This window comes from Lampetra planeri, chromosome 57 (genome assembly GCF_965212315.1).
Source record: "Lampetra planeri chromosome 57, kcLamPlan1.2.h2, whole genome shotgun sequence".
NCBI classification, from domain to species: domain Eukaryota; kingdom Metazoa; phylum Chordata; class Hyperoartia; order Petromyzontiformes; family Petromyzontidae; genus Lampetra; species Lampetra planeri.
The window spans coordinates 2,438,656-2,463,856 of NC_136163.1; the positions used below are offsets into that span (position 1 = coordinate 2,438,656).

Consider the following 25,201-nt stretch of genomic DNA (forward strand, 5'->3'; position numbering starts at 1 on the left):
AGACGTGGAGAGACACAGGGAGACATGGGGAGACACAGGAAGGCATGGGCCGACACAGGGAGACACAGGGAAACCCAGGAAGGCAAGCGGAGACACGGGGAGACATGGGGAGACACAGGCAGACAAGGGGAGACACAGGAAGACATGGGGAGACATGAGGAGACACGGGGACACAGGGAGACACAGGGAGACATGGGGAGACACAGGGAGACACAGGGAGCCATGGGGAGACACAGGGAGACGTGGAGAGACACAGGGAGACATGGGGAGACACAGGAAGGCATGGGCAGACACAGGGAGACAAAGGAAGGCAAGCGGAGACACAGGGAGACATGGGGAGACACAGGGAGATATGAGGAGACACAGGGAGGCATGGGGAGACACAGAGAGACGTGGGGAGACACAGGGAGACATGAGGAGACACAGGGAGGCATGGGGAGACACAGAGATACGTGGGGAGACACAGGGAGACATGAGGAGACACAGGGAGATATGAGGAGACACAAGGAGACATGGGGAGACACAGGGAGGCATGAGGAGACACAGGGAGATATGAGGAGACACAGGGAGGCATGGGGAGACACAGAGAGACGTGGGGAGACACAGGGAGACATGAGGAGACACAGGGAGATATGAGGAGACACAAGGAGACATGGGGAGACACAAGGAGACATGGGGAGACACAGAGAGACGTGGGGAGACACAGGGAGACATGAGGAGACACAGGGAGATATGAGGAGACACAAGGAGACATGGGGAGACACAGAGAGACGTGGGGAGACACAGGGAAGGCATGGGGAGACACAGGGAACCATGAGGAGACACAGGGGGACATGGGGAGACACAGGGAGCCATGGGGAGACACAGGGAGCCATGGGGAGACACAGGGAGGCAAGGGGAGACACAGGGAGACATGGGGAGACACAGGGAGACATGGGGAGACACAGGAAGACAAGAGGAGACACAGGGAGACATGGGGAGACACAGGGAGCCATGGGGAGACACAGGGAGACACAGGGAGACACAGGGAGCCAAGAGGAGACACAGGGAGGCATGGAGACACAGGGAGACACGAGGAGACACAGGGAGACACAGGGAGACATGGGGAGACATGGGGAGACACAGGGAGACACAGGGAGACACAGGGAGCCATGGGCAGACACAGGGAGACACAGGGAGGCAAGGGGAGACACAGGAAGACACAGAGAGACATGAGGAGACACAGGGAGACATGAGGAGACGGGAGGACGGCAGGGAGAAACAGAGAGGTGAGCGGAGGTGAAGTGAGACACAGAGAGACAAAGGGAGGCAATCGGAGACGCGGCGAGGTAAGGGGAGGTCAGAGGAGCAACAGGGAGACGAGGCGACGCACAGAGAGGCACGTGGACGCGCGGGGAGGACTCGCAGAGATGGACGGTGGAACAGAGATGCAACACAAGTCCAAGTACATATTGAACACAACGTCATCCGCAATTCGCCCCTAAGTGGCGGTGTGTCTTCAACTCGGCGCACGTGCAAAGCAAGGTGCACTGTGAGGCTAAAGGGGGTTTTTTTTAGAAGGCTCGCGACAGAACCAGGTGCTGTGGGTTAACAAGCCGAGGCGATTGGCAGATGCACCACCTAACATTCAGGCACGCGCAAAAAACTCAGCACACGCAGACTGCTAGGGCAAAGGCTGTTTAGCGAGCACTTATTAAGGCTGGCACCTCAACAAACAAAAAACAAAAACATGAACAAAAAACATCTTAAAGTGAATATGTGACTAAGTGCAAACAGAAAATCCAAGAAAAGACAGCAAAATATTGCAGAAAAAGTCACCGTACACCAACGCTGTGTGCAAAAATCCCAGTGGGATGCAAGTCAAACAACAACAACCACAAGACAACTTAGATTAAGGCCATCAGTCTAACTCTGTACTACAACAAACAAACATGGCCAAACCAATACACTTTTCGAAATCACCTAAATAAAGCCATGAAAGCAATGAAACAGTGATCATAGTCACGATGGAGAAAATTAGAATAATAAAATAAAATAATGAAAATACAAATAACTTAATTAAATCATTTTTATTTTATTTTTATTTCTATTATTTTATATTTTCACCTCGTGACTTTACCGAAAGAACCCAAGAGTAAGAATCCTTGCGGTCACGAAAATTTCAAATCTAGAATTAAGTGGCGTGCCAATATGTACACACCGTACCAGGTACTCATGTACGGCTGAGTCAACCTATAGGAGACCGAGTAGATTCTTTGCATCGTGATGATGCCGATAACACAAATCGGGATAAAACTGGAGAGAAATGACAACAGTAAGACACAAACACACGTAGGTTTTTTACTTTTACAGACGCATACACATACACACAGACGCACCCGGCCAACAGGGTTAAGTTCCCGCTCACGGGGCTAACATACGTGGCGAGTGATATTTCAACCGCCTCTGGGCATCATCATCCCCTACTCTTCAACAAACCCATAGTTCGCCAGGCTACGAACTATGGGCCAAATAACCCTTCATCCAGCAGTGGAATGACACAAAAGGCGCAGCAAACGATTGCGTGTAACTGCCTCTGGTCGCCATGCTCACAGTTGCTCCCATTGTTACGACACTGCCAATCCCTCTAGCCACACTATAGCTGCAGTCTCCCCGGGGAGAGAGAGAGAGGGGAGGAGATGGAGGGGGAGGAGGAGGAGAGAGAGAGAGAAGTTGCGTGTTCTGTCTGCCACCTGCGTAGGTCAATGCAGGGTCGGCCATTGTGAAAGAAAGTATCCAAGTAAGTTATACGCGGAGGGTGAGAGGGGTGGGTTTGGGGTAGAGGAGTGGAAAGAAGGGCCGTGATGTGGGGGAGTGAAAGACAGGGAGAGACGGTGAAAAGTGACTAGGAGAGAGAGGGTGATGCAGCACTTGTCGTAGTTAAAAAAAAATAATATAAAACAAAACAAAAACGAAATGATGAACGAAGCAAAGTGCCGACTACACCGAGCATCTTCTTGTTTCCTCTATTCATGGAGAGACACAGAGAAACATGGGGAGACACAGGGAGACATGGGGAGACACAGAGAAACATGGGGAGACACAGGGAGACATGGGGAGACAAGGGGAGACACAGGGAGACAAGGGGAGACACAGAGAAACATGGGGAGACACAGGGAGACATGGGTAGACACAGGGAGACATGGGGGGACACAGGGAGACAAGGGGAGACACAGGGAGACGTGGAGAGACACAGGGAGACATGGAGAGACACAGGAAGGCAAGGGGAGACACAGGGAGACATGGGGAGACACAGGGAGACATGGAGAGACACAGGAAGGCAAGGGGAGACACAGGGAGACATGGGGAGACACAGGGAGACATGGGGAGACACAGGGAGTCATGGGGAGACACAGGGAGACACCGGGATGCAAGGGGAGACACAGGGAGAAATGGGGAGACACAGGGAGACATGGGGAGACACAGGAAGGCAAGGGGAGACACAGGGAGACATGGGGAGACAGGGAGACATAGGGAGACACGGGGATGCAAGGGGAAACACAGGGAGAAATGGGGAGACACAGGGAGACACGGGGATGCAAGGGGAGACACAGGGAGAAATGGGGAGTCACAGGGAGACATGGGGAGACACAGGGAGACAAGGGGAGACACAGGGAGACAATATAATGGCACGAGAAAGGAGAGACGGAGACACAGACTCATGTACAGGGACAAAGACTAAGACACGTGTAGAGAAACACTCAACACGCACGGACAGACGTGCACGCAGTCAAAATCACACGCACAGACACTCAATCACGCAAATGACACTCGCCCTCAGTCCGATGCAGACACACACTCGCGTAAAAAAATATTCTTACGTAGACAAACGCTCGCTTGCAAACTCCCGCAACACTCGCACACGCTCACTCACACGCGCGCGCACGCCCGCCATTCGCCACTAAGTGACGGCGACATCGCCACGGCGCCTGTGCCAGGCCAGGTGCACTTTGAGGCCACCACGTGAAGTGTCGAAGGCTCGCTGACGAAAGGTCACGGGACAGGCCCAGCATGTGCCATGGGTTGGCTGACTGAGATAACTGGCCGATGTACCAGCTGTACCCCCTACTGTGCCCACTTTCTACATCTTCTTGGTTCTTTCGGTAAAGTCACGTAGAATTTTTGTTTTTTTTACCTGAAGACTTTGCTTGTGATGCAATCGAAATGTCGTGAGAATTATTTCATTATGTTTTATTTTTATTATTTTAATATTTCCATTCTAAGTGGCTTTACCGAAAGAACCAAAAAGATAAATCCCTGCAGTCACGAAAGCTTTCAATCGAAACTTTCTGCATTTTAGCCGCCCGGCACTCGGCTCATTGTTGTGAACGCCGCTCCTCCGCCCTCTGTTGTTGCTGCAAAACGACTGCCTCCAACTGCTGAGTAGCGTCCTTCACGAGCCTCCTCCATCGAGGCCTCCATAGACAGACACACATTCACCCACACGGAAACCCTCACTTGCAGTGCCAAGCACTCTCCCTCATACACAAAAGACAAAGATCCCCCGTGTAGCCTTAACATAATGTTGGGGCAAGTGCTGTTAGCGAGTAACACCTATGAAGGCCGGGACGGTAAACGAGGGGGTGGGTGGCCAGCACCACGCCCGGTCGCCTTTGTCTCCCCAGCGGCGATATCTACTACACACCGCACCAGGTACTCATTTGAGGCTGAGTCGACCTAGGGGAGACCCATGACCACTTGAGATAATCGTCAACCGGTGTTGGCCGTGAGAGGGAATCGAACTCGGGTCGTCGGGTTCGTAGCGCAGCGTAGCGCTAACCGCTGCACTACCGCTCCCTCATACACCCTCACATAGACACACTCGCACACTCATTCTCAACACATACACCCTCACGCACACTATCACTCACACACATACACTTTCCCGTACACACACACACACACTCCCTGGCTCACGCACACTCTCTCTCACACACACAGGGAGCGTGAGAGAGGCTATGGGAGCTCATGGAAGTCACAGCGCTCAGAGATGAAAGCTTCCAATGACATCGAGAGCTCGGAGTGAGGGGAGAGAGAGGGGTGAGACAGAAGTAAGGGAGAGGCGAGAGGGGGAGAGAGATACGTGAAAGAGAGGGGGGAGAGAAGAGAGAGGAGAGAGGAGAGAGGACAGAGCGAAGTGAGTAGAGCTACACATGGAACTCGGAGCTGATGTAAAACTATATTTTATTTTACAAGGAAAGTCCCACTGATCTATGTAGCTCTTTTTCAGAAGTGACCTGGCAATCACAAATGCTAGCTCAACGAAGCTGCTTATCACATGGACATTTTTGCAGCAGCAGCCAATGCTCGAAACACTGCGACGTTGATTCCAAATGTGGAGGGATAAAACCAGAGGACCTGGAGAAAAGTCCACGCGACCACGGGTAGAACATACAAACTCCAAATATGCAGACGTTAGGATCGGGAACAAAACCACGACCTCCTATATACCATATCCTTAGGTTTTTGTCGGTAAAGTCACGTAGGTAAAACATTAAAATTAATAAAAGTAAAATAAAAAATAAAAAAAAATCACGACGTTTCGGAGGCAACACAAGCTTCCGTCTTCAGGTGGAACCGTCACAGCCACGACAGCTGTAATCAAGTAAATGAGAGATCGCAGGAGCTACCACTCCGTTTATATAATGGTTGGAGAAGGTGGTATACCAGGCGAGGCAGTCAACATCCCACCATTTTGGCGTCGTGAACCTAACACTGACCCTGACCCTTGCTGCTGATGTACATATGAACTAGAGTGGTTAAATAATTTAAAACCGTGAAAAGCCAGTTAACCATTTTGCCGCGAGTATACAATTGCCTCCGGCAGTCAAAAGCGACCGACAACATTTCGATGTTTAACTGAGAAACGAAGACAGCCGTGGCATTGATGGCGAGCGGTAGTGCTGGACTTGCCACGCAGAGGGGTGCCCGGTTCGATTCCATCTCCCCCGCCTCCCCCCCCGCCTCTCTCGCCTCCGTGCACACAGAAGTATAAGTGGGCTCAAAACTGCCACCTTTTTTTCACAAGGAGTCATGTTTGCATAGACCACAATACCTGCAGTCGTATTGCAAAAAAAAAACATAACTCTGATAATGTATGTGCACTGACCTTCAAGTTGATTGGTCCACACAGCCGAGACAGCTTTCCTTAGAGCCTAGTCTCACATGGTGTTGGACCAGATGACGCCAAAAGGCGCACAACTCAAAGACAATGCACCATCAGAGTATGAGAGTTTGGGTGAAGCATTTACACCATTGGAACCTCATTTGCCAGTAAAACATATGATAATTGTTTTTTTACCCTTTTATCTCAGGTGTGGACCAATCAACTTCAAGGACAGTGCATACATTATCAGAGTTATGTTTTTTGTTTGCATTACGACTGCAGGTATTGTGGTCTATGCAAACATGACTCCTTGTAAAAAAAGGTGTCAGTTTTGTTGCCAGATTAAAAGGGTAAAAAACCAATTATCATATGTTTCTACTGGCAAATGAGGTTCCAATGGTATAAGTGGGCTCTCACCACGGCTGGTCTATGATCGGCAGGTCGCGCGTGGTCGTGGTGGTGTGGGTAGCGCCTACCTCATCCAACACGCCCCGGCTAGCATAGAAGAGGAGGCCAAGATACATACCCCTTAGAGATGCTTCTAGTGGAGGCATGCAAACATAATTTCAGACCTTTATCTTTTAGTTACCCATGATAACGAAAGAGCCTGGGACCTGCCGCCGTGCCATTTGTACTTCGTGTGCCTGTCAATGAGTGCATTGATGACGCAAATGATGCTGGAATCGATTTCGGGTTCCATACTTTCAGAACTAATAATCACTTCTGCAAACGGTTACTGAGAGGAGGAGAGTAAGGGGAGAGAGATAGAAGGGCTGCGTGCAGAACGAGAGAGAGCGAGAGAGAGAGCGAGAGAGTGAGCGAGAGAGTGAGCGAGAGAGTGAGCGAGAGAGTGAGCGAGAGAGTGAGCGAGAGAGTGAGCGAGAGAGTGTGCGAGAGAGTGAGCGAGAATGTGAGCGAGAGAGTGACCGAGAGAGTGAGCGAGAGAGTGAGCGAGGGAGTGAGCGAGAGAGTGAGCGAGAGAGTGAGCGAGAGAGTGAGAGAGAGAGTGAGCGAGAGAGTGAGCGAGAGAGTGAGCGAGAGAGTGAGCGAGAGAGTGAGCGAGAGAGTGAGCGAGAGAGTGAGCGAGAGAGTGAGCGAGAGAGTGAGCGAGAGAGTGAGCGAGAGAGTGAGCGAGAGAGTGAGCGAGAGAGTGTGCGAGAGAGTGAGCGAGAATGTGAGCGAGGGAGTGACCGAGAGAGTGAGCGAGAGAGTGAGCGAGGGAGTGAGCGAGAGAGTGAGCGAGAGAGTGAGCGAGAGAGTGAGAGAGAGAGTGAGCGAGAGAGTGAGCGAGAGAGTGAGCGAGAGAGTGAGAGAGAGAGTGAGCGAGAGAGTGAGCGAGAGAGTGAGCGAGAGAGTGAGCGAGAGAGTGAGCGAGAGAGTGAGCGAGAGAGTGAGCGAGAGAGTGAGCGAGAGAGTGAGCGAGAGAGTGAGCGAGAGAGTGGGCGAGAGAGTGAGCGAGAGAGTGAGCGAGAGAGTGAGCGAGAGAGTGAGCGAGAGGTGGGGGTTTTTACATAAAGCTAAGTTTTAAAAAAAAATTACGAAATGATGAACGAAGCAAAGTGCCGAATACACCGAGCATCTTCTTGTTTCCACTGATCGTAAAAAAAAGAGAGAGGGAAGAGACAGAGAGGGTGGAAGAAGAGAGAGGGAGAAGTGGCAGAGAGCGAGGGGAGAGAGACAACATGAGGGGTGAGAGGCAGAGCCGCAATGTTTTTGACCTAGCGATCACAAATGACAGCTTAACAGAAGGGCTGATCACGTTGAAATAAAAATTCGCTAAATAATCTAAATGCACGTTGTTGATTCTAAACGTGGGGAGACAAACCGAAGGACCCGGAAAAAATCCACGTGACCACGGGGAGAGATAAACACGCAAACTCCAACATCTCCTAGCCACCGTGATGATGATGATGAGAGAGAAACAAGCACAACTCCAAATATACAGCAGCAGACGCCAGGGTCGGGATCGAACCCGCGACCTCCTGTACACCAGGCGAGGTAGTTAACATCTCCTAGCCACCGTGATGATGATGAGAGAGAGAGACACGCAAACCCCAAATATACAACAACAGGCGTCAGGGTCAGGATCGAACCCACGATATCCTGTATACCAGGCGAGGTAGTTAACATCTCCTAGCCACCGTGATGATGATGAGAGAGAGAGAGACACGCAAACTCCAAATATACAACAGCAGGCGTCAGGGTCGGGATCCAACCCACGACCTCCTGTACACCAGACGAGGTAGTTAACATCTCCTAGCCACCGTGGCGCCCCAATAGACTGCGGCAGCAGAGGAGAGTGAGGGCTGGTCATTGTGAACCTCCCACTGGGCCAGGTCAGGGGGCGACGGCTGCGAGAGATTCGAGACCGGAGCTAAGTGTGGAGTTGGCAACGCTCACTTCGAGAGGGGGGGGTGGGGGAAGAGGGGGGGGGGTGGAAGGAGAGCGAGGGAGGGGGGGAGACACAGGGAGGTGATGGGTTAGAGCAAAGGGAAGAAGGTGATGGTGGGAAGAAGAGGGGGGAGAAGTAATGAGAGTTAAGGGAGGGAGGGGAGAGAAGGGGGAGAGTGGGAGATGATGGGTGGATGGAGATGGAAGATGGGGGGGGGGGAGAGAGGAGGGGGAGGGATATGATGGGGGGAGAAGGGAGAGAGGGGTGGAGTAAGACGATGGGTGGAGAGGGACGGGAGGGAGGGGGCGGAGGGATTTGATTATAGCCAAGCCACCACTGCTCTTCCGCCCGTGATGAAAGTGAGAGAGGGAGAGAGAGAGGGAGAGAGGGAAGAATGAGAGAGTAGTGTAAGGGAGTCAAGGAGGGAGAAGGGGGGGGAGTAGGGATGGGGAGAGGGGTGGGGAGAGAAAGAGAGGTGGGGAGAGTGGGGGGGGGGAGAGAGAGATGGGGGGGAGAGAGGGGGGGGGGTAGGAAGAAGGGGGGGCAGAGGGGTGGGGAGAGAGAGACACAGGTAGACACAGGTTTGATGTCCTCACCTCCAGTGACTGCAAAGAGGATTCATTTACACGAGCACAGGAGATAGATTTACGCGCACACACGCACACGTGGACACGCACGCACACACACACATATACATAAAAACAAAGATCCCCCGTATAGCCTTGACACACTACTGAGGCAAGTACTCTTCGAGAGAAGCTACCTTTATTAAAACCTCGAAAGGGTAAAAGTGGCAAGCAACACACCCCACCACCTTTGTCTCCCCAGTGCTTATGTTTACCGACTCTAGCAGGTACTCGTTTAAGGCCGAGTTGACCCAGAGAAGGCCCAAGATCGGTCCATATATTTGTCAACGATGTTAGCCATGGTCGGGAATTGAACTCGGGTCGCTGGGTTCATAGTGCACTTCCACCCCATGTAAATGGTGTGCAGGAAATGCACAAAAACGATAAAACAACCACGACATCCATCATCACCATTCCACCACCAGTATTACCGTCATCCCCACCGCATATTACCAAAATTACCACAAATCACATTCATAATCACCATCATCATCATCACTGCATCGACCACCAACACATTTGCATTCATCACCATCATCTCCACCACCACCATCATCATCACCACCACCATCATCACCACCATCATCATAATCGCCACCATACAGCTTCAACAAATGTGCATCTATCAACATAATCTCCACCACCATGATCGTCATCACCGCATCCACCATCAACACAATCGCATTCATCACCATCATCTCCACCACCACCATCATCATCACCACCACCATCACCACCATCATCATAATCGCGACCATACACCTCCAACAAATGTGCATTTATCAACATAATCTCCACCACCGTGATCGTCATCACCGCATCCACCATCAACACAATCGCATTCATCACCATCATCTCCACCACCACCATCACCACCATCATCATAATCGCCACCATACACCTTCAACAAATGTGCATTTATCAACATAATCTCCACCACCGTGATCGTCATCACCGCATCCACCATCAACACAATCGCATTCATCACCATCATCTCCACCACCACCATCATCACCATCATCACCACCATCATCATAATCGCCACCATACAGCTTCAACAAATGTGCATTTATCAACATAATCTCCACCACCATGATCGTCATCACCGCATCCACCATCAACACAATCGCATTCATCACCATCATCTCCACCACCACCATCATCACCATCATCACCACCATCATCATAATCGCGACCATACACCTCCAACAACTGTGCATTTATCAACATAATCTCCACCACCATGATCGTCATCACCGCATCCACCATCAACACAATCGTATTCATCACCATCATCTCCACCACCACCATCATCATCACCACCATCACCACCATCATCATAATCGCCACCATACACCTCCAACAAATGTGCATTTATCAACATAATCTCCACCACCGTGATCGTCATCACCGCATCCACCATCAACACAATCGCATTCATCACCATCATCTCCACCACCACCATCATCACCATCATCACCACCATCATCATAATCGCCACCATACAGCTTCAACAAATGTGCATTTATCAACGTAATCTCCACCACCATGATCGTCATCACCGCATCCACCATCAACACAATCGCATTCATCACCATCATCTCCACCACCACCACCATCATCATCACCACCACCAGCACCACCAGCACCACCATTACATTGCCACACCCACTCCCACTCCCGCCACCATTGCAATCATCAGCACCCACCACCACAATCACACACCATCTCTCACATGTATTTATTTTGTCCGTGAGTAATACCGCGGGCGGGCGGGCGGGCGAGCGAGCGAGTGGCTTTCTGGGCTACGCCTGCCCGGGCAGGCTGGGTTTGGGAGCTCGTTTAATGTGGCGTTATTCCCAGCCTGTAATTTATAGCGAACCACAGCTCTTGAAAATTGTCAGCAGAGCCATGTGTGAATGTGGAATTGATGAGTAACAGGGTGGTGGTGGTGGTGGTGGTGTAGGGGAGGAGGAAGGTGGATGTAGATGGAACGTGGGGGGGGTGGTGGGGGTGGAATTGAGTTTATTCCCACATGTATATACAGTACATGCATATATACATACAGGTGTGCACACACACACGCACGCACGCACACATGTGCGTAACTAAAAGTGTCTGTCATAGACACACGTATGCATACCCCTACAAATGTATAATACAAACATGCCCGTATTTTGATGTATTTACGCACGCATAATTGTGTACGCATAAAATGCATACGCACGTACGCATAAACACATTAATGCGTTTATACATAAGCACGCGTGTATACGTAAAACAATCAATGTCGACTAGCACACACACACAAACAACCTCTATTTTCCAACACACGTGTGTACATGTATATGCACAGCAATACGCAACATTAATATCCCTATACATTGAGCAAGAGGTCCCATGCATTTCGATTTAAAGCTTCTTTCGTGACTGCAGGGATTCATCTTCTTGGTTCTTTCGGTAAAGTCACGTAGAAGGGAAATAATAAAATAATAAAAATAAAACATGATTAAATTTCGATTTAAAGCTTTCGTGACTGCAGGGATTCATCTTCTTGGTTCTTTCGGTAAAGTCACGTAGAAGGGAAGTAATAAAATAATAAAAATGAAACATCATAAAATAATTCTCACGACGTTTCGGCCACAACACCTGAGGACGGCTGCTTGCGTTGTGGCCGAAACGTCGTGATAATTATTTTATTATGGTTTATTTTTATTATTTTATTATTTCCCTTCTACGTGAATTTACGGAAAGAACCAAGAAGAAGGTTCCATGTAGTCGACACAGGCTGTTGGGGCAAGTGCCGTTCGTGAGCGGAGCCTGAACCCCGTGACCCCAGCAGTGCCGACAGTGCGACACGGCCATCGCGAATCCCCTTGACACGGCCGTCGTGAACCTCTGTACCCGGTCCAAATTAAAAAAAATTACTTGCAAATAACTCCGTTGGGGTTAAGCCTCGCAACGTCTGCCCCTTCGTGCGAAACTACTGGCAACCATCTTCTTGGTTCTTTCGGTAAAGTCACGTAGAAGGGAAGTAATAAAATAATTAAAATAAAACATAATACAATAATTCTCATGACGTTTCGGCCACAACGCAAGCAGCCGTCCTCAGGTGAAGACCAGGTCTGTCGCTCCAAGCGTGGTGTTGTTTCATTCAGACGCTGTCTCCCCGACAGACCTGGTCTTCACCTGAGGACGGCTGCTTGCGTTGTGGCCGAAACGTCGTGAGAATTATTTTCTCATGTTTTATTTTTATCATTTTATTACTTCCCTTCTACGTGACTTTACCGAACGAAACCAAGAAGATGAATCCCTGCAGTCACGAAAGCTTTAAATCGAAACTACTGGCAACCATGTCCGCGAAACTCAGCAGCGCCTTGCTCCTCCATGGTAGGCCTGCACTATGCGAACGACAGGGCGATTACCAATCATGCTCGGTCGGTATTTTATTGTTGCTACTACCTCTTGAGCGCGTCGCTGGCGAGATAGGAGTCCACGGAAATGCCAGTCTGGCCCGGCGGGCACGTGAACCAGGGCACCCATGGGAAGTCGAAGGACCCCTCGGGGCGACGGTGTCCCGCGAAGGTTGGGGAGACGGGGGGCGTGAGAGACAGGGCCGTGTCTTGAGACATCATCTGTGAAACGCAAGAGGTCAAGGTCAATAGGTCATCGCAGTTCAACGCAGCACCCTGCCGTCACCTTGTTTTTGCCGAGTCGCGCAGTTTCGCCCATTCGCAGATCTGCTCTCCACCACCACCACCACCACCAACCACCGCCATCTGGCTTTGGGGGTCTTCCCCTTGTTAAGCAGTGGACACGTCCTTTCAAGGATCGCTCTTGCAGTCTTATCGTCACCACCGTCTCGGTACCACTCCAATGCCTGCTTTGAACCCATTCCTGCGGAGGGAGGTGGTAGGAATGTTGGGTTGCTCGGTCAATGGCCTGCAGGGTCAACGGCGGCGTGGTGTATTCCGCAAATATGGCCGACTGTGAGGGCGGGCACAAGCCGGCGTGAGTAGGTTAAACGTTGAGTTTTATAAGGGCACCACAGGGTGACCAGCCCCTCCCCACCCAGCCCCACCCCTCCCACCCAGCCCCTCCCCACCCTCCCCACCCAGCCCCTCCCTCCCCACCCAGCCCCTCCCTGCACAACGGACGGACACAATAATCCCCGGTGGGCTGGTAGAACCAGGTGGTTCCTACCAGTATAACCAGTCTTCCTCCACCCTGCACCTGTGTCCTATCCATCACCCCCCCCCCCCGCGCCCTCTTCCTCATCACATCTACAATGCTTTGCCACCACGTTCTATTGAGAACCTAAAAGTTCATCTTCTTGGTTCTTTCGGTAAAGTCACGTAAAATGGAAATAATAAAATAATAAAAATAAAACATCATAAAATAATTCTCACGACGTTTCGGCCGAATTTATTACTTCCCTTCTACGTGACTTTACCGAAAGAACCAAGAAGATGAATCCCTGCAGTCACGAAAGCTTTAAATCGAAATTTTATGATGTTAAATTTTTATTATTTTATTATTTTACTTCTACGTCACTTTACCGAAAGAACCAAGAAGATGAATCCCTGCAGTCACGAAAGCTTTAAATCGAAATTTTATGATGTTTTATTTTTATTATTTTATTATTTCCCTTCTACGTGACTTTACCGAAAGAACCAAGAAGATGAATCCCTGCAGTCACAAAAGCTTTAAATCGAAATTTTATGATGTTACATTTTTATTATTTTATTATTTCCCTTCTACGTGACTTTACCGAAAGAACCAAGAAGATGAATCCCTGCAGTCACGAAAGCTTTAAATCGAAACCTACAAGTTGCTACCCTCGCTCGCTCAACGGTGGTCAGTCGTCCCCTGATCACACGTCCATCGCTACTTCCACGGTTACCGTTCCTGTGCATATCCACTCTCGTGTTGACGACTCAATCTTTCAGACCGATTCGTCTCATCCACACACGGCGTTCAACCACCATCACCACACTGCAGGTCACAATAACACACCCTCCATCTATCTTCTCTCTCACACTCAACCACTACCTCGCCCCACTCTTTTAGGTCACAGCACTTTTCTGCGTTTCCCCTCGCACCTCTTTCACTTTGGAATTCCCTTCCATGCTCCTCTCTTCTCAAAATCTGGTGCAATGAGTATGCATACTCTTAGTTTTTTCGGTAAAGTCACGTAGGTAAAAAAATGGAATAAAAATTAATAAAAATAAAAGAATAAAAATCACGACGTTTCGGAGGCAACACAAGTCTCCGTCATCAGGTGGGACCGTCACAGCCAGATTTGCTGTATCAGGTGAGTCCCACCTGATGACGGAGACTTGTGTTGCCTCCGAAACGTCGTGATTTTTATTATTTTATTAATTTAAATTCCATTTTTTACCTACGTGACTTTACCGAAAAAACTAAGAATATGAATCCTTGCAGTCACGAAAGCTTCAAATCTAGAAGCAATGACTATGCTCAATTCAAGAAAAGTGTCGCCGCTCATCTGTTTGCGATACTAACAGCGCCTTTGTTACCGGCCGCTTTGCGTCTTCGCCTTCGAGGCCTGTGCTCACCAACTATGATTTAAAAACAAAAATAACAGGTAAGAACCAAGCAACTCAATACACAGGACCTCCCGGAAAAACCCTCTTGAGGGGCTAGGTAAGCCTTCGCCGTATATGCGAGTATATTTTTTAAATCCTTTATATTAAGTTCACTTGCTTGCTTGCTTGCGCGCTTACGACCGTGCAAATCTTTCGGTCGTTTTTTTAACCCACTTCCCGTGATCCAATCGAGCTGACATTTTGCGCACAGACTCGTTGTGCGTGACAATTTATTTTCGTGAAAATTTTTTTCCAAAAATGTTCTACATTTTAGGAAAAATAAATTATATTTAATTACCAATTGCTTAATGGTGGCAGGCAATCATCTGACCCATAGGTGGCAGCCATCTCAAGCCAGAGGACGAGAGGACTCTAGCCGCCACGCATATAAAGGATTTATAGTGAAAAACTTTGTTTTTACGGGTTAATTTGTATCCATTGATTTGCTTCAAATGCCAACCACCATCACGACAAGCACGGTGTGAAGGCTGCCACCGATATCCAGCCTGCAGTGCCTGCCAATGGCCACCACAGGGCTTCGTCTGTGTGCCAATTAGGGATCGTGGCTGGAGTTATACACAGAGATTAACTCAATTAATCCGCACACGGGAGTCAAGGCCCAAAGAGAGAGAGCTGTGTGAGCGAGAGTTACAAAGTGTGCAGTGTAGACGACCAAGGGTCTGAACAATCAATACCGCTCTATGATATGTGTCTGAATATAATTAAACAAGCAACACACACACACACATACCACACGTGGCGCTTACATAGAGTATGAAGGTAAAGGTGCAGCTGGGCATTGAGCAAATTCTGGAGAAATGTCCTCCACTAGAGGGAGCTCTAGACAGCATCTCCAGAGGATAACCCCCAATTATTTCAAGACGTCTTGAGAGGAAGTTGAATTACCCACACTTCATCTCACCACATGCAACATACCGATTGACTACGCTACAAGGCAAGGGCAAATTTCGTTTTAAAGCTTTCGTGACTGCAGGGATTCATATTCTTGGTTCTTTCGGTAAAGTCACGTAGAAGGGAAATGAAAAAAGAATAAAAATAAAACAATACAAATTAATCACGACGTTTCGATTGCAACACAAGCAATCGTCATCAGGTGTGAAAACCACAGCAAGAAAATTTGCCGCCACTTTTTTACAATTTGCTTGCAGTGGTTTTCACACCTGATAATGATTGCTTGTGTTGCAATCGAAACGTCGTGAGAATGTAATAGTTTTATTTGTGTTATTTTAGTATTTCGCTTCTACGTGACTTTACCGAAAGAACCAAGAATAAGGCCAATGGAGACTCAGGTTGAATCTATGAGCCTCAGACATTAAACTTTAATCATAGAGCAACCTCTGTGATCATGTAAACAAAGTATATTTGAGTAGTCGTCCTATATTAAATCATACCAGTGTAGTGCATGATACACCCAGCAAAGATATGCATTACAAGTTCTTAACCATTGAAATTGTCATTCGGTGTTCAATTATTTATGCGGGATATAACTTAAGTGAATTGCAAGCGATCTGGAATTCTTACTATTAGTTTCCAACTACTATTTTAAAGTTTTATTTTTGATTTTACCAGGTAAGGCCCACATTCCTGCGGAGGGAGCTGGTAGGAACGTTGGGTTGCTCGGTCAATGGCCAGGGTCAACAGCGGCGTGGTGTATTCCGCAAATATGCCCGACTGTGAGGGTGGGCACAAGCCGGCGTGAGTAGGTTAAACGTTGAGTTTTATAAGGGCACCACGGGGTGACCAGCCCCTCCCCACCCAGCCCAACCCCTCCCACCCAGCCCCAAACCCTCCCCACCCAGCCCCTCCCTCCCCACCCAGCCCCTCCCTCCCCACCCAGCCCCTCCCTGCACGACGGACAGACACAATAATCCCCTGTGGGCTGGTGTAACCAGGAGGTTCCTACCAGTATAACTCTTTTTCAGAAGCGACCTGGCCACAAATGATAGCTCAACTTAGTGGCTTATCAGGTGGAAAATTACATCAGCCAAATATTAATTAAAAAAAGGTTTTTTGGGTCAGATCGCGTTATTTATAAGTGTCGTAACCCTCCACCACCCGACACGGCCAAACAGTAAAAAAAAAAAGTGTCACGTTGACAAAAGAGTTCACTACTTTAGCCCACGGGTGTGTTGAAGAGTGAATCAACATCGTTTACAATTGTGAGTACGACGTTTCGCTGGTAATTACATCAACCAGCATCGTCGGGCAATTTGCCAGAATGGTGAAGCCCTCCACTCGCTCCCGGTCTTAAATAGAGCAGCAGCAGGGTGACGTCATCATTTAACCCAAATCTGGTGCAGTGATTTGAGGCGGGGAGGGTATTGTAATTCTATAACACTGGTCAATACACTTTTTTCTGGCATAAGCTATTCCAACGGGTTTAATGTAATTTTGGGGTGCCGATTCCAAATCTGGCATCAGTTTTTGTCTATCACGTCAGGTTTTTGAGATATCAAATATTGCATTTTCAATAAAAACTGAAGAAAAATATTAAATAAATGTGGATATCTACATAAAATGATATTATAAACGCACTATCCTAAAAATACAGCACCATATTTTAACACTAAAGCAGTCGCTGACTCGCAACAACTTGCAATCATAAGTGACAGAGTTAATTTCGGCTAAAATCAATGAAAATGGGGGTATGCCGATAGCATAAAAATTAACCCGTAAAAACAAAGTTTTTCACTATAAATCCTTTATATGCGTGGCATCGGTTTAATTGTATTATTCATTTCTGTTTTTCTTGAATAAGAGTTGAATTTTTATCACATTGGTATTTGAAATTAAATATGAAAAAAAAAATTCCAAAAAAGTTTAACATTTTTTTCACGAAAATGCATTGTCACGCACAACGAGTCTGTGTGCAAAATGTCAGCTCGGTTGGATCACGGGAAGTGGGTTAAAAAACGACCGAAAGATTTGCACGGTCGTAAGCGCGCAAGCAAGCAAGTGAACTTAATATAAAGGATTTAAAAATGAGATGTGATCGAGCAAATCTGAGATCAGATTTGGAATCAGCACCTTGAAATTAGTCTAAAACAGCTGCAAAAGTCCAGGCCAGAAAAAAATGTTTTTTTTTTGTTGACCAGTGTAATAGATTGGTAATCATTCAATTGTTATTAATCAGTATTTGTTTCCCCTATAAGGAATTTTAATAATATATTTTATGTAATAATACGCTCCAAGGCCGCACGAAGCCGGTAGCTGTCAGAACAATTAACGTTATTTGTATTTCTCTCAATTTCAATGGATTCACTAATTAGTCTTAGCCAGTAATAATTAGTTTTACGTAACACTTCTAACGTTATCAAAATCAATCGAGTGTCCTTGTTGACAAGCACGCTCTCTAACCGCGTGATGTCGATTCTAAATTATGGAGGGAAAAACCGGAGGACCCAGAGACAAATCAACGCGACCACGGGGAGAGAGACACGCAAACTCCAACATCTCCTAGCCAACGTGATGATGATGATGAGAGACACGCAAACTCCAACATCTCCTAGCCAACGTGATGATGATGATGAGAGACACGCAAACTCCAACATCTCCTAGCCAACGTGATGATGATGATGAGAGACACGTAAACTCCAACATCTCCTAGCCAACGTGATGATGATGATGAGAGACACGCAAACTCCAAATATACAGCAGCAGGCGTCAGGTTCGTGATCGAACCCACGACCTCCTGTACACCAGGCGAGGTAGTTAACATCTCCTAGCCACCGTGATGATGATGAGACACGCAAACTCCAAATATACAGCAGCAGGCGTCAGGTTCGTGATCGAACCCACGACCTCCTGTGTACCAGGCGAGGTAGTTAACATCTCCTAGCCACCGTGATGATGATGATGAGAGAGAGAGACACGCAAACTCCAAATATACAGCAGCAGGCGTCAGGTTCGTGATCGAACCCACGACCTCCTGTACACCAGGCGAGGTAGTTAACATCTCCTAGCCACCGTGATGATGATGAGACACGCAAACTCCAAATATACAGCAGCAGGCGTCAGGTTCGTGATCGAACCCACGACCTCCTGTGTACCAGGCGAGGTAGTTAACATCTCCTAGCCACCGTGATGATGATGATGAGAGAGAGAGACACGCAAACTCCAAATATACAGCAGCAGGCGTCAGGTTCGTGATCCAACCCACGACCTCCTGCACACCAGGCGAGGTAGTTAACATCTCCTAGCCACCGTGATGATGATGATGAGAGAGAGAGACACGCAAACCTCAAATATACAGCAGCAGGCGTCAGGGTCGGGATCCAACCCACGACCTCCTGCACACCAGGCGAGGTAGTTAACATCTCCTAGCCACCGTGATGATGATGATGATGAGAGACACGCAAACTCCAAATATACAGCAGCAGGCGTCAGGTTCGTGATCGAACCCACGACCTCCTGTACACCAGGCGAGGTAGTTAACATCTCCTAGCCGCCGTGATGATGATGATGAGAGAGAGAGACACTCAAACTCCAAATATACAGCAGCAGGCGTCAGGGTCGGGATGGAACCCACGACCTCCTGTACACCAGGCGAAGTAGTTAACATCTCTACATTACATTCGCTGGCCTTTCAATCACCAAACAATAAAATACATCGACATCATCAACAGCAATAATGAACATATCAGATGAACAACAATAATGTGTTATATTAACACCAACACCGATTTGTCAAGTCAACAATATCAATGACATGCCAATACCAACAGTGTGGACAACATTAATGTTTACACATTAAACACTACGTGGATAGGAATTACCAATTAGAGCTTATACAACTATTTAATCATAATCGAAGCCACTATATACATTATCCACAACCATAACCACATTAAAAACCACAACAGCAGCATTATAAAGTGCTCTATTTTATAAACCAGGGGTACAATTTACGTAGTTTTAACATCTAAAACTATAGGTGACGGAGCTTAAGTATCATGCAGATGTGCGGAAGATTTAAAAAGATTATATAAATTAATGACAATTTAAAATAGTACCGCAAACACAATGTACGGAGCGTATTAATCAATAATTGCATTGTAAGTGGATTTAAAGTTGCATATTAAAGCCGAGGCGTGATGGCCTGAAACCGTATACATGTTAATATAATACAATTATAAGCGTACGATGATGTTGTCTTGACAAGCATTTAACGTTCTATACGCTATTAGCATTTACATTGTGAACCTAACACTGCGTTTTGTTAACACTTTGCAAGCTCGTTTAGCTACTTTCTGTTTTTTTTTTAAAAGTACTTTGAAAACTGTTATAGACTAATAACGAGTAAGGCGGCACTGCGATTGTGCTGTACAGATAACGCAGAGTTCTGAGGTAAACTTTTACACGAACATTTATTCTCAGAAAACGTACGCGAACTCAAGTAAATAAACGAATAATTGGTAACAAATGTGTGCATTGTTGTTGTTAAGTGGTAAAAGGTGATAAAACTCGCTACGAACCCTTTAACCGATCGCCTTTCCGCTGTGGGAAACCCAAGAAACCGAACGCTTGTTTCCCGCGAAAAAAATCCGAACCGGGCGCCACTGCGCATGCGCGGTGAACGCGATTCTTACGTTCCCCACCACGCACTGCGCATGCGCCACGGTCTCAGGTTTCTTCCATCTCCTACAGGCCACGCCTCCCACACGAACCCGCCCACCACCTCGCAAGCCCCGCCCCCACACACCCGCAAGACCACGCCCCCAGTTCTACCGTTTGGATTAAAGAATCATAAATATCGATTTAAATCTTTCGTGACTGCAGGGATTCATCTTCTTGGTTCTTTCGGTAAAGTCACGTAGAAGGGAAATAATAAAATAATAAAAATAAAGTATAATAACATTTATTATGTTTTATTTTTATTATTAATAATAAAATAATAAAAATTCAACATTATACATTTTCTTGGTTCTTTCGGTAAAGTCACGTAGAATGGAAATAATAAAATAATAATAAAAAAATTAAACATTATACAATGTATTATGTTTTATTTTATTATTAATAATAAAATAATAAAATAAAACATAATAAAATGTATTATGTTTTATTTTTATTATTAATAATAAAATAAGAAAAATAAAACATAATAAAACGTATTATGCATTGTTTTTATCATTTTTTTTATTTCCATTCTACGTGGCTTTACCGAAAGAACCAAGAAGATGAATCACAATCTTGTATTTTGTTTAACTGCAGGAGGAATCCGATGCGCTCTAAAACCTTTTTTTCACAGATGTCCAGTAGGGGCACAGGGCAAGAACGTTAAAGGGGCCGTCCATAAATGACGTCACGCGATTTAGGACCATTTTTGACCTCCCCCCCCTCTTCGTCACACGACGTCACAAAGTCAGACCCCCCCTCAAATATGACGTCACAAAGCTCTGCCCCCCCCCCCCCCCCAAAATAAAACTTGCTTCAAATCGCTTTAAACTATTGTCATTGTAGTGCGTGTTTAATGTGGCGCTGCACTCTGATGTTGTAGGAGAAAACATTTATTAAAAAGTATATTTAATCAAGTAGAACGTGTTGTCTACGTTCATTTAAAGTTGCGCATTTTCATGTGACGTCACATTTCTCAAACCTCCCCCCCTCCCCATCGTCACACATCGTCACAAATGTCTGACCCCCCCCCCCCCCTAGGTGCGTGACGTCATTTATGGACTGCCCCTAAGCTCATTTGCAAGCGTGACCTCCATGGGATGTCACCAAGATAGTTCTCAACCCCTGTGAATAGTGCCCCCTACCTTACTACTATGATCACCGTTACATTGCTTTTATGGCTTCATTTATTTTGGTGATTTCGAAAACGTGTTTTGGTTTCGCCATGTTTGTTTGTTGTAGTACGGAGTTTGGAATGATGGCCTTAATCTAAGTTGTCTTGTGGTTGTTGTTGTTGTTGTTTGACTTGCATCCCACTAAGATTTTTGCACAGAGCGTTGGTGTACGCTGCTTTTTTTCCGGAAGATCTTTGCAGTTTTTTCCTGGATTTTTCTCTTTGCGCAAAGTCACATATTCACTTTAAGATGTTTTATTGTTCATGTTTTTAGTTTTTTGTTTGTTGCGGTTGCACCCGATTCATGAGCCGAATGGCTCACAGGGCTATACCAAATAAATGAAACTGAACTGAAACCTATTGGTCACCCCCGTGCCCCTTATGAATCCCAAAGTTTCTCCTACAAAGTCCCATCACAAGGGACAGAAACACAAACCAACGTTTATATTGCCCGCGTTGAAACGGCCGTACGCCGTATTGACCTGAACACTGAATTTCCCTGTATGGGGCCGTCCATAAATGACGTCACGCACCTAGGGGATGGGGGGGGGGGTCAGACATTTGTGACGATTTGTGACGAGGATGGGAGAAATGTGACGTCGCGTCAAAATGCGCAACTTTAAATAAATATAGAATTATTATAACAACACTAATTTTGATTAATTTTCATTATTAACTATTTGATTATTTAAATGTACTAAGGTCACCTTTTATTTATTCCATAGAGGAGCATTTTGCTTCTCCATGGGAGAATGAAGAAGTATACATTTTGAACATTTTTTTAAAATGATTTTTATTAAACATTTTGATTCTAATGATTCTACCAGGGCTTTTCATTCTGTCGAATAAATATGGGATTGTGATCATTGTACTTTCCATTTTGCCTCGTTCTCCTACAAAGTTTCCAGTATTTTTTTTGATAGTTATAATTACTTTTAATATTTTATAATTCTAAGATAATTTCAATATAATATTCTGAACATCTGCAATTTTAGTTAGACGTTGGATATTTTCAAGTGAATTTTATGCAAAATTTAAGCTTTCCAACGCCTTTTTTAATACGTGTTTTCTCCTACAACATCAGAGTGCAGCGCCACATTAAACACGCACTACAATGACAATAGTTTAAAGCGATTTGAAGCATGTTTAATTTTTTTGGGAAGGGGGAGGGGCAGAGCTTTGTGACGTCATATTTGAGGGGGGGGGGGTCTGACTTTTTGTGACGCCGTGTGACGAGGGGGGGTGAGGGTCAAAAATCATTCACAATCGCGTGACGTCATTTATGGACGGCCCCTAATGTACGTTTATGGGCGATAAGAGAACAGCATCCATCCATTAGCTCCGTGCATGTGTCTGCCTGTCTGTGACATGGGGTCATGATAACAATCGGGATGTGCTTCTGCGGCCGTCTGGAACGCTCTGCCTTCCCACATTAGGAAGCCATTGGGAGCTCTGACACTTTTAAATCACATTCCTGCGGAGGGAGCTGGTAGGAACGTCGGGTTGCTCGGTCAATGGCCAGGGTCAACGGCGGCGTGGTGTATTCCGCAAATATGGCCGACTGTGAGGGCGGGCACAAGCCGGCGTGAGTAGGTTAAACGTTGAGTTTTATAAGGGCACCACGGGGTGACCAGCCCCTCCCCACCCAGCCCCATCCCTCCCACCCCCCACCCAGCCCCACCCTCCCCACCCAACCCCTCCCCACCCAGCCCCTCCCCACCCAGCCCCACCCCACCCAGCCCCACCCCTCTTAACCCCCAACCCAGCCCCACCCTCCCCACCCAGCCCCTCCCCACCCTCCCCTACCCATTCAGCCCCTCCCCACCCTCCCCACCCAGCACCACCCCTCCCACCCAGCCCCACCCTCCCCACCCATGCCCTTCCCCTCTTCACCCAGCCCCACCCCTCCCATTTTTGGATGCACGACGGACGGACGGACACAATAATCCCCTGTGGGCTGGTGTCACCAGGTGGTTCCTACCAGTATCATCTAGATTGGCAAACTCACTTATTTAAAAGAGTTGTTTGTGTTTAGTTTGTTGTCCTTCCCTTGCACCTCCAGTAAGCGCGGTTGGCTAAGTATGGTGCAAAAGAAGTTCAACATACTACTTACTCATATACACACTCGTAAAGGTGGTGCGATATGAATAAAACTTTAATGTTAAGTCGTCTTCTTTCATCTTGTTGGTGCTTTCGGTAAAGTCACGTAGAATGGAAATAAAAAAAAATAATAATAAAATAATTCTCACGACGTTTCGGCCACAACGCAAGCAGCCGTCCTCAGGTGAAGAACAGGTCTGTCGTGAAGACAGCGTCTGTCATTCAGACTCTGCTTTCTCGACAGACCTGTTCTCCACCTGAAGACGGCTGCTTGCTTGTGGCCGAAACGTCGTGAGAATTATTTTATTGTTTTATTTGTATTATTTTATTATTTCCATTCTACGTGACTTTACCGAAAGAACCAAGAAGATGAATCCCTGCAGTCACGAAAGTTTTAAATCGAAACTTATTCTTCTTTCGTACAGCTGATGTCGATCACGAAATTGTAATCACATGGGCAATGGACACCCACGTGCTATCTGCCCATGGATCGTGATGATGGTGGTGATGATGATGATGATATACGGGGGATCTTTGTCTTTGTCTTACAAATTTACGATTCGTAATTGGGGTCGAGGTCACGAAATTAGTGTCGTTACACCGTCCTCCAACCGACGAAACCAATGAATATACTTTATTTACAAAAACAGAATCTCGATTTAAAGCTTTCGTGACTGCAGGGATTCATCTTCTTGGTTCTTTCGGTAAAGTAACGTAGAAGGGAAGTAATAAAACAATAAAAATAAAACATAATAAAATAATTCTCACTTTATTATGTTTTATTTTTATTATTGTATTACTTCCCTTCTACGTGACTTTACCGAAAGAACCAATAAGAAGAAAACCAGAATCGTTTAGAAACATACGTTTAGATAGGTTCTTATTATTATTATTATTATTTTGCTGATATAAATGTCCTACGTGATAAGCCACTTCGTTGAGCTATCATAAACGAAACTATTTAGTATATGCGAGTTTTATTTGACCAGCTAATGCCCCTCTGAGCTCTAGAAAGCTCATGTTCAGAAGCGACCCTGGATATCGCAAATAATCGCTCAACGACGTGGACGGTCATCATCATCATCACCACCTGGACATTCATAGCAGCAACAAACTCGAAACGCACGATTCTAAATGTGGAGGGGAAAACCCAGAGGACCCAGAGGAAAATCCACGCGACCACGGACAGAGAGAGACACGCAAACCCCAAATATACAGCAGCAGGCGTCAGGGTCGGGATCGAACCCACGCCCTCCTGTACACCAGGCGAGGTAGTTAACATCTCCTAGCCACCGTGATGATGATGATGAGAGAGAGACACGCAAACTCCAAATATACAGCAGCAGGCATCAGGGACAGGGATCGAACCCACGACCTCCTGTACACCAGGCGAGGTAGTTAACATCTCCTAGCCACCTGGTATACAGGCGTCAGGGTCGGGATCAAACCCACGTGTGTGATGATGTGAGTGTATGTTAGCGTGTGTATTTGTGTGTGCTCAAATGTGTGCTAGTGTGTGTG

General features: G+C 46.9%; 1 protein-coding gene across 1 annotated transcript in view; it reads right to left on the bottom strand.

Moving 5' to 3' along the window:
* LOC144735748 (protein MMS22-like) overlaps positions 1 to 20,369 on the bottom strand; it is a 175,215-nt gene extending 154,846 nt beyond the window's left edge. The window contains exons 1-2 of the mRNA XM_078618246.1: positions 20,268 to 20,369; positions 12,626 to 12,798 (exon numbers count right to left, since the gene is read on the bottom strand). Coding sequence (XP_078474372.1) covers positions 12,626 to 12,798 — 173 coding nt within the window. The 5' untranslated portion in view covers positions 20,268 to 20,369. The remainder of the gene's footprint in view (positions 1 to 12,625; positions 12,799 to 20,267) is intronic.
* Positions 20,370 to 25,201: the final 4,832 nt, after the last annotated feature.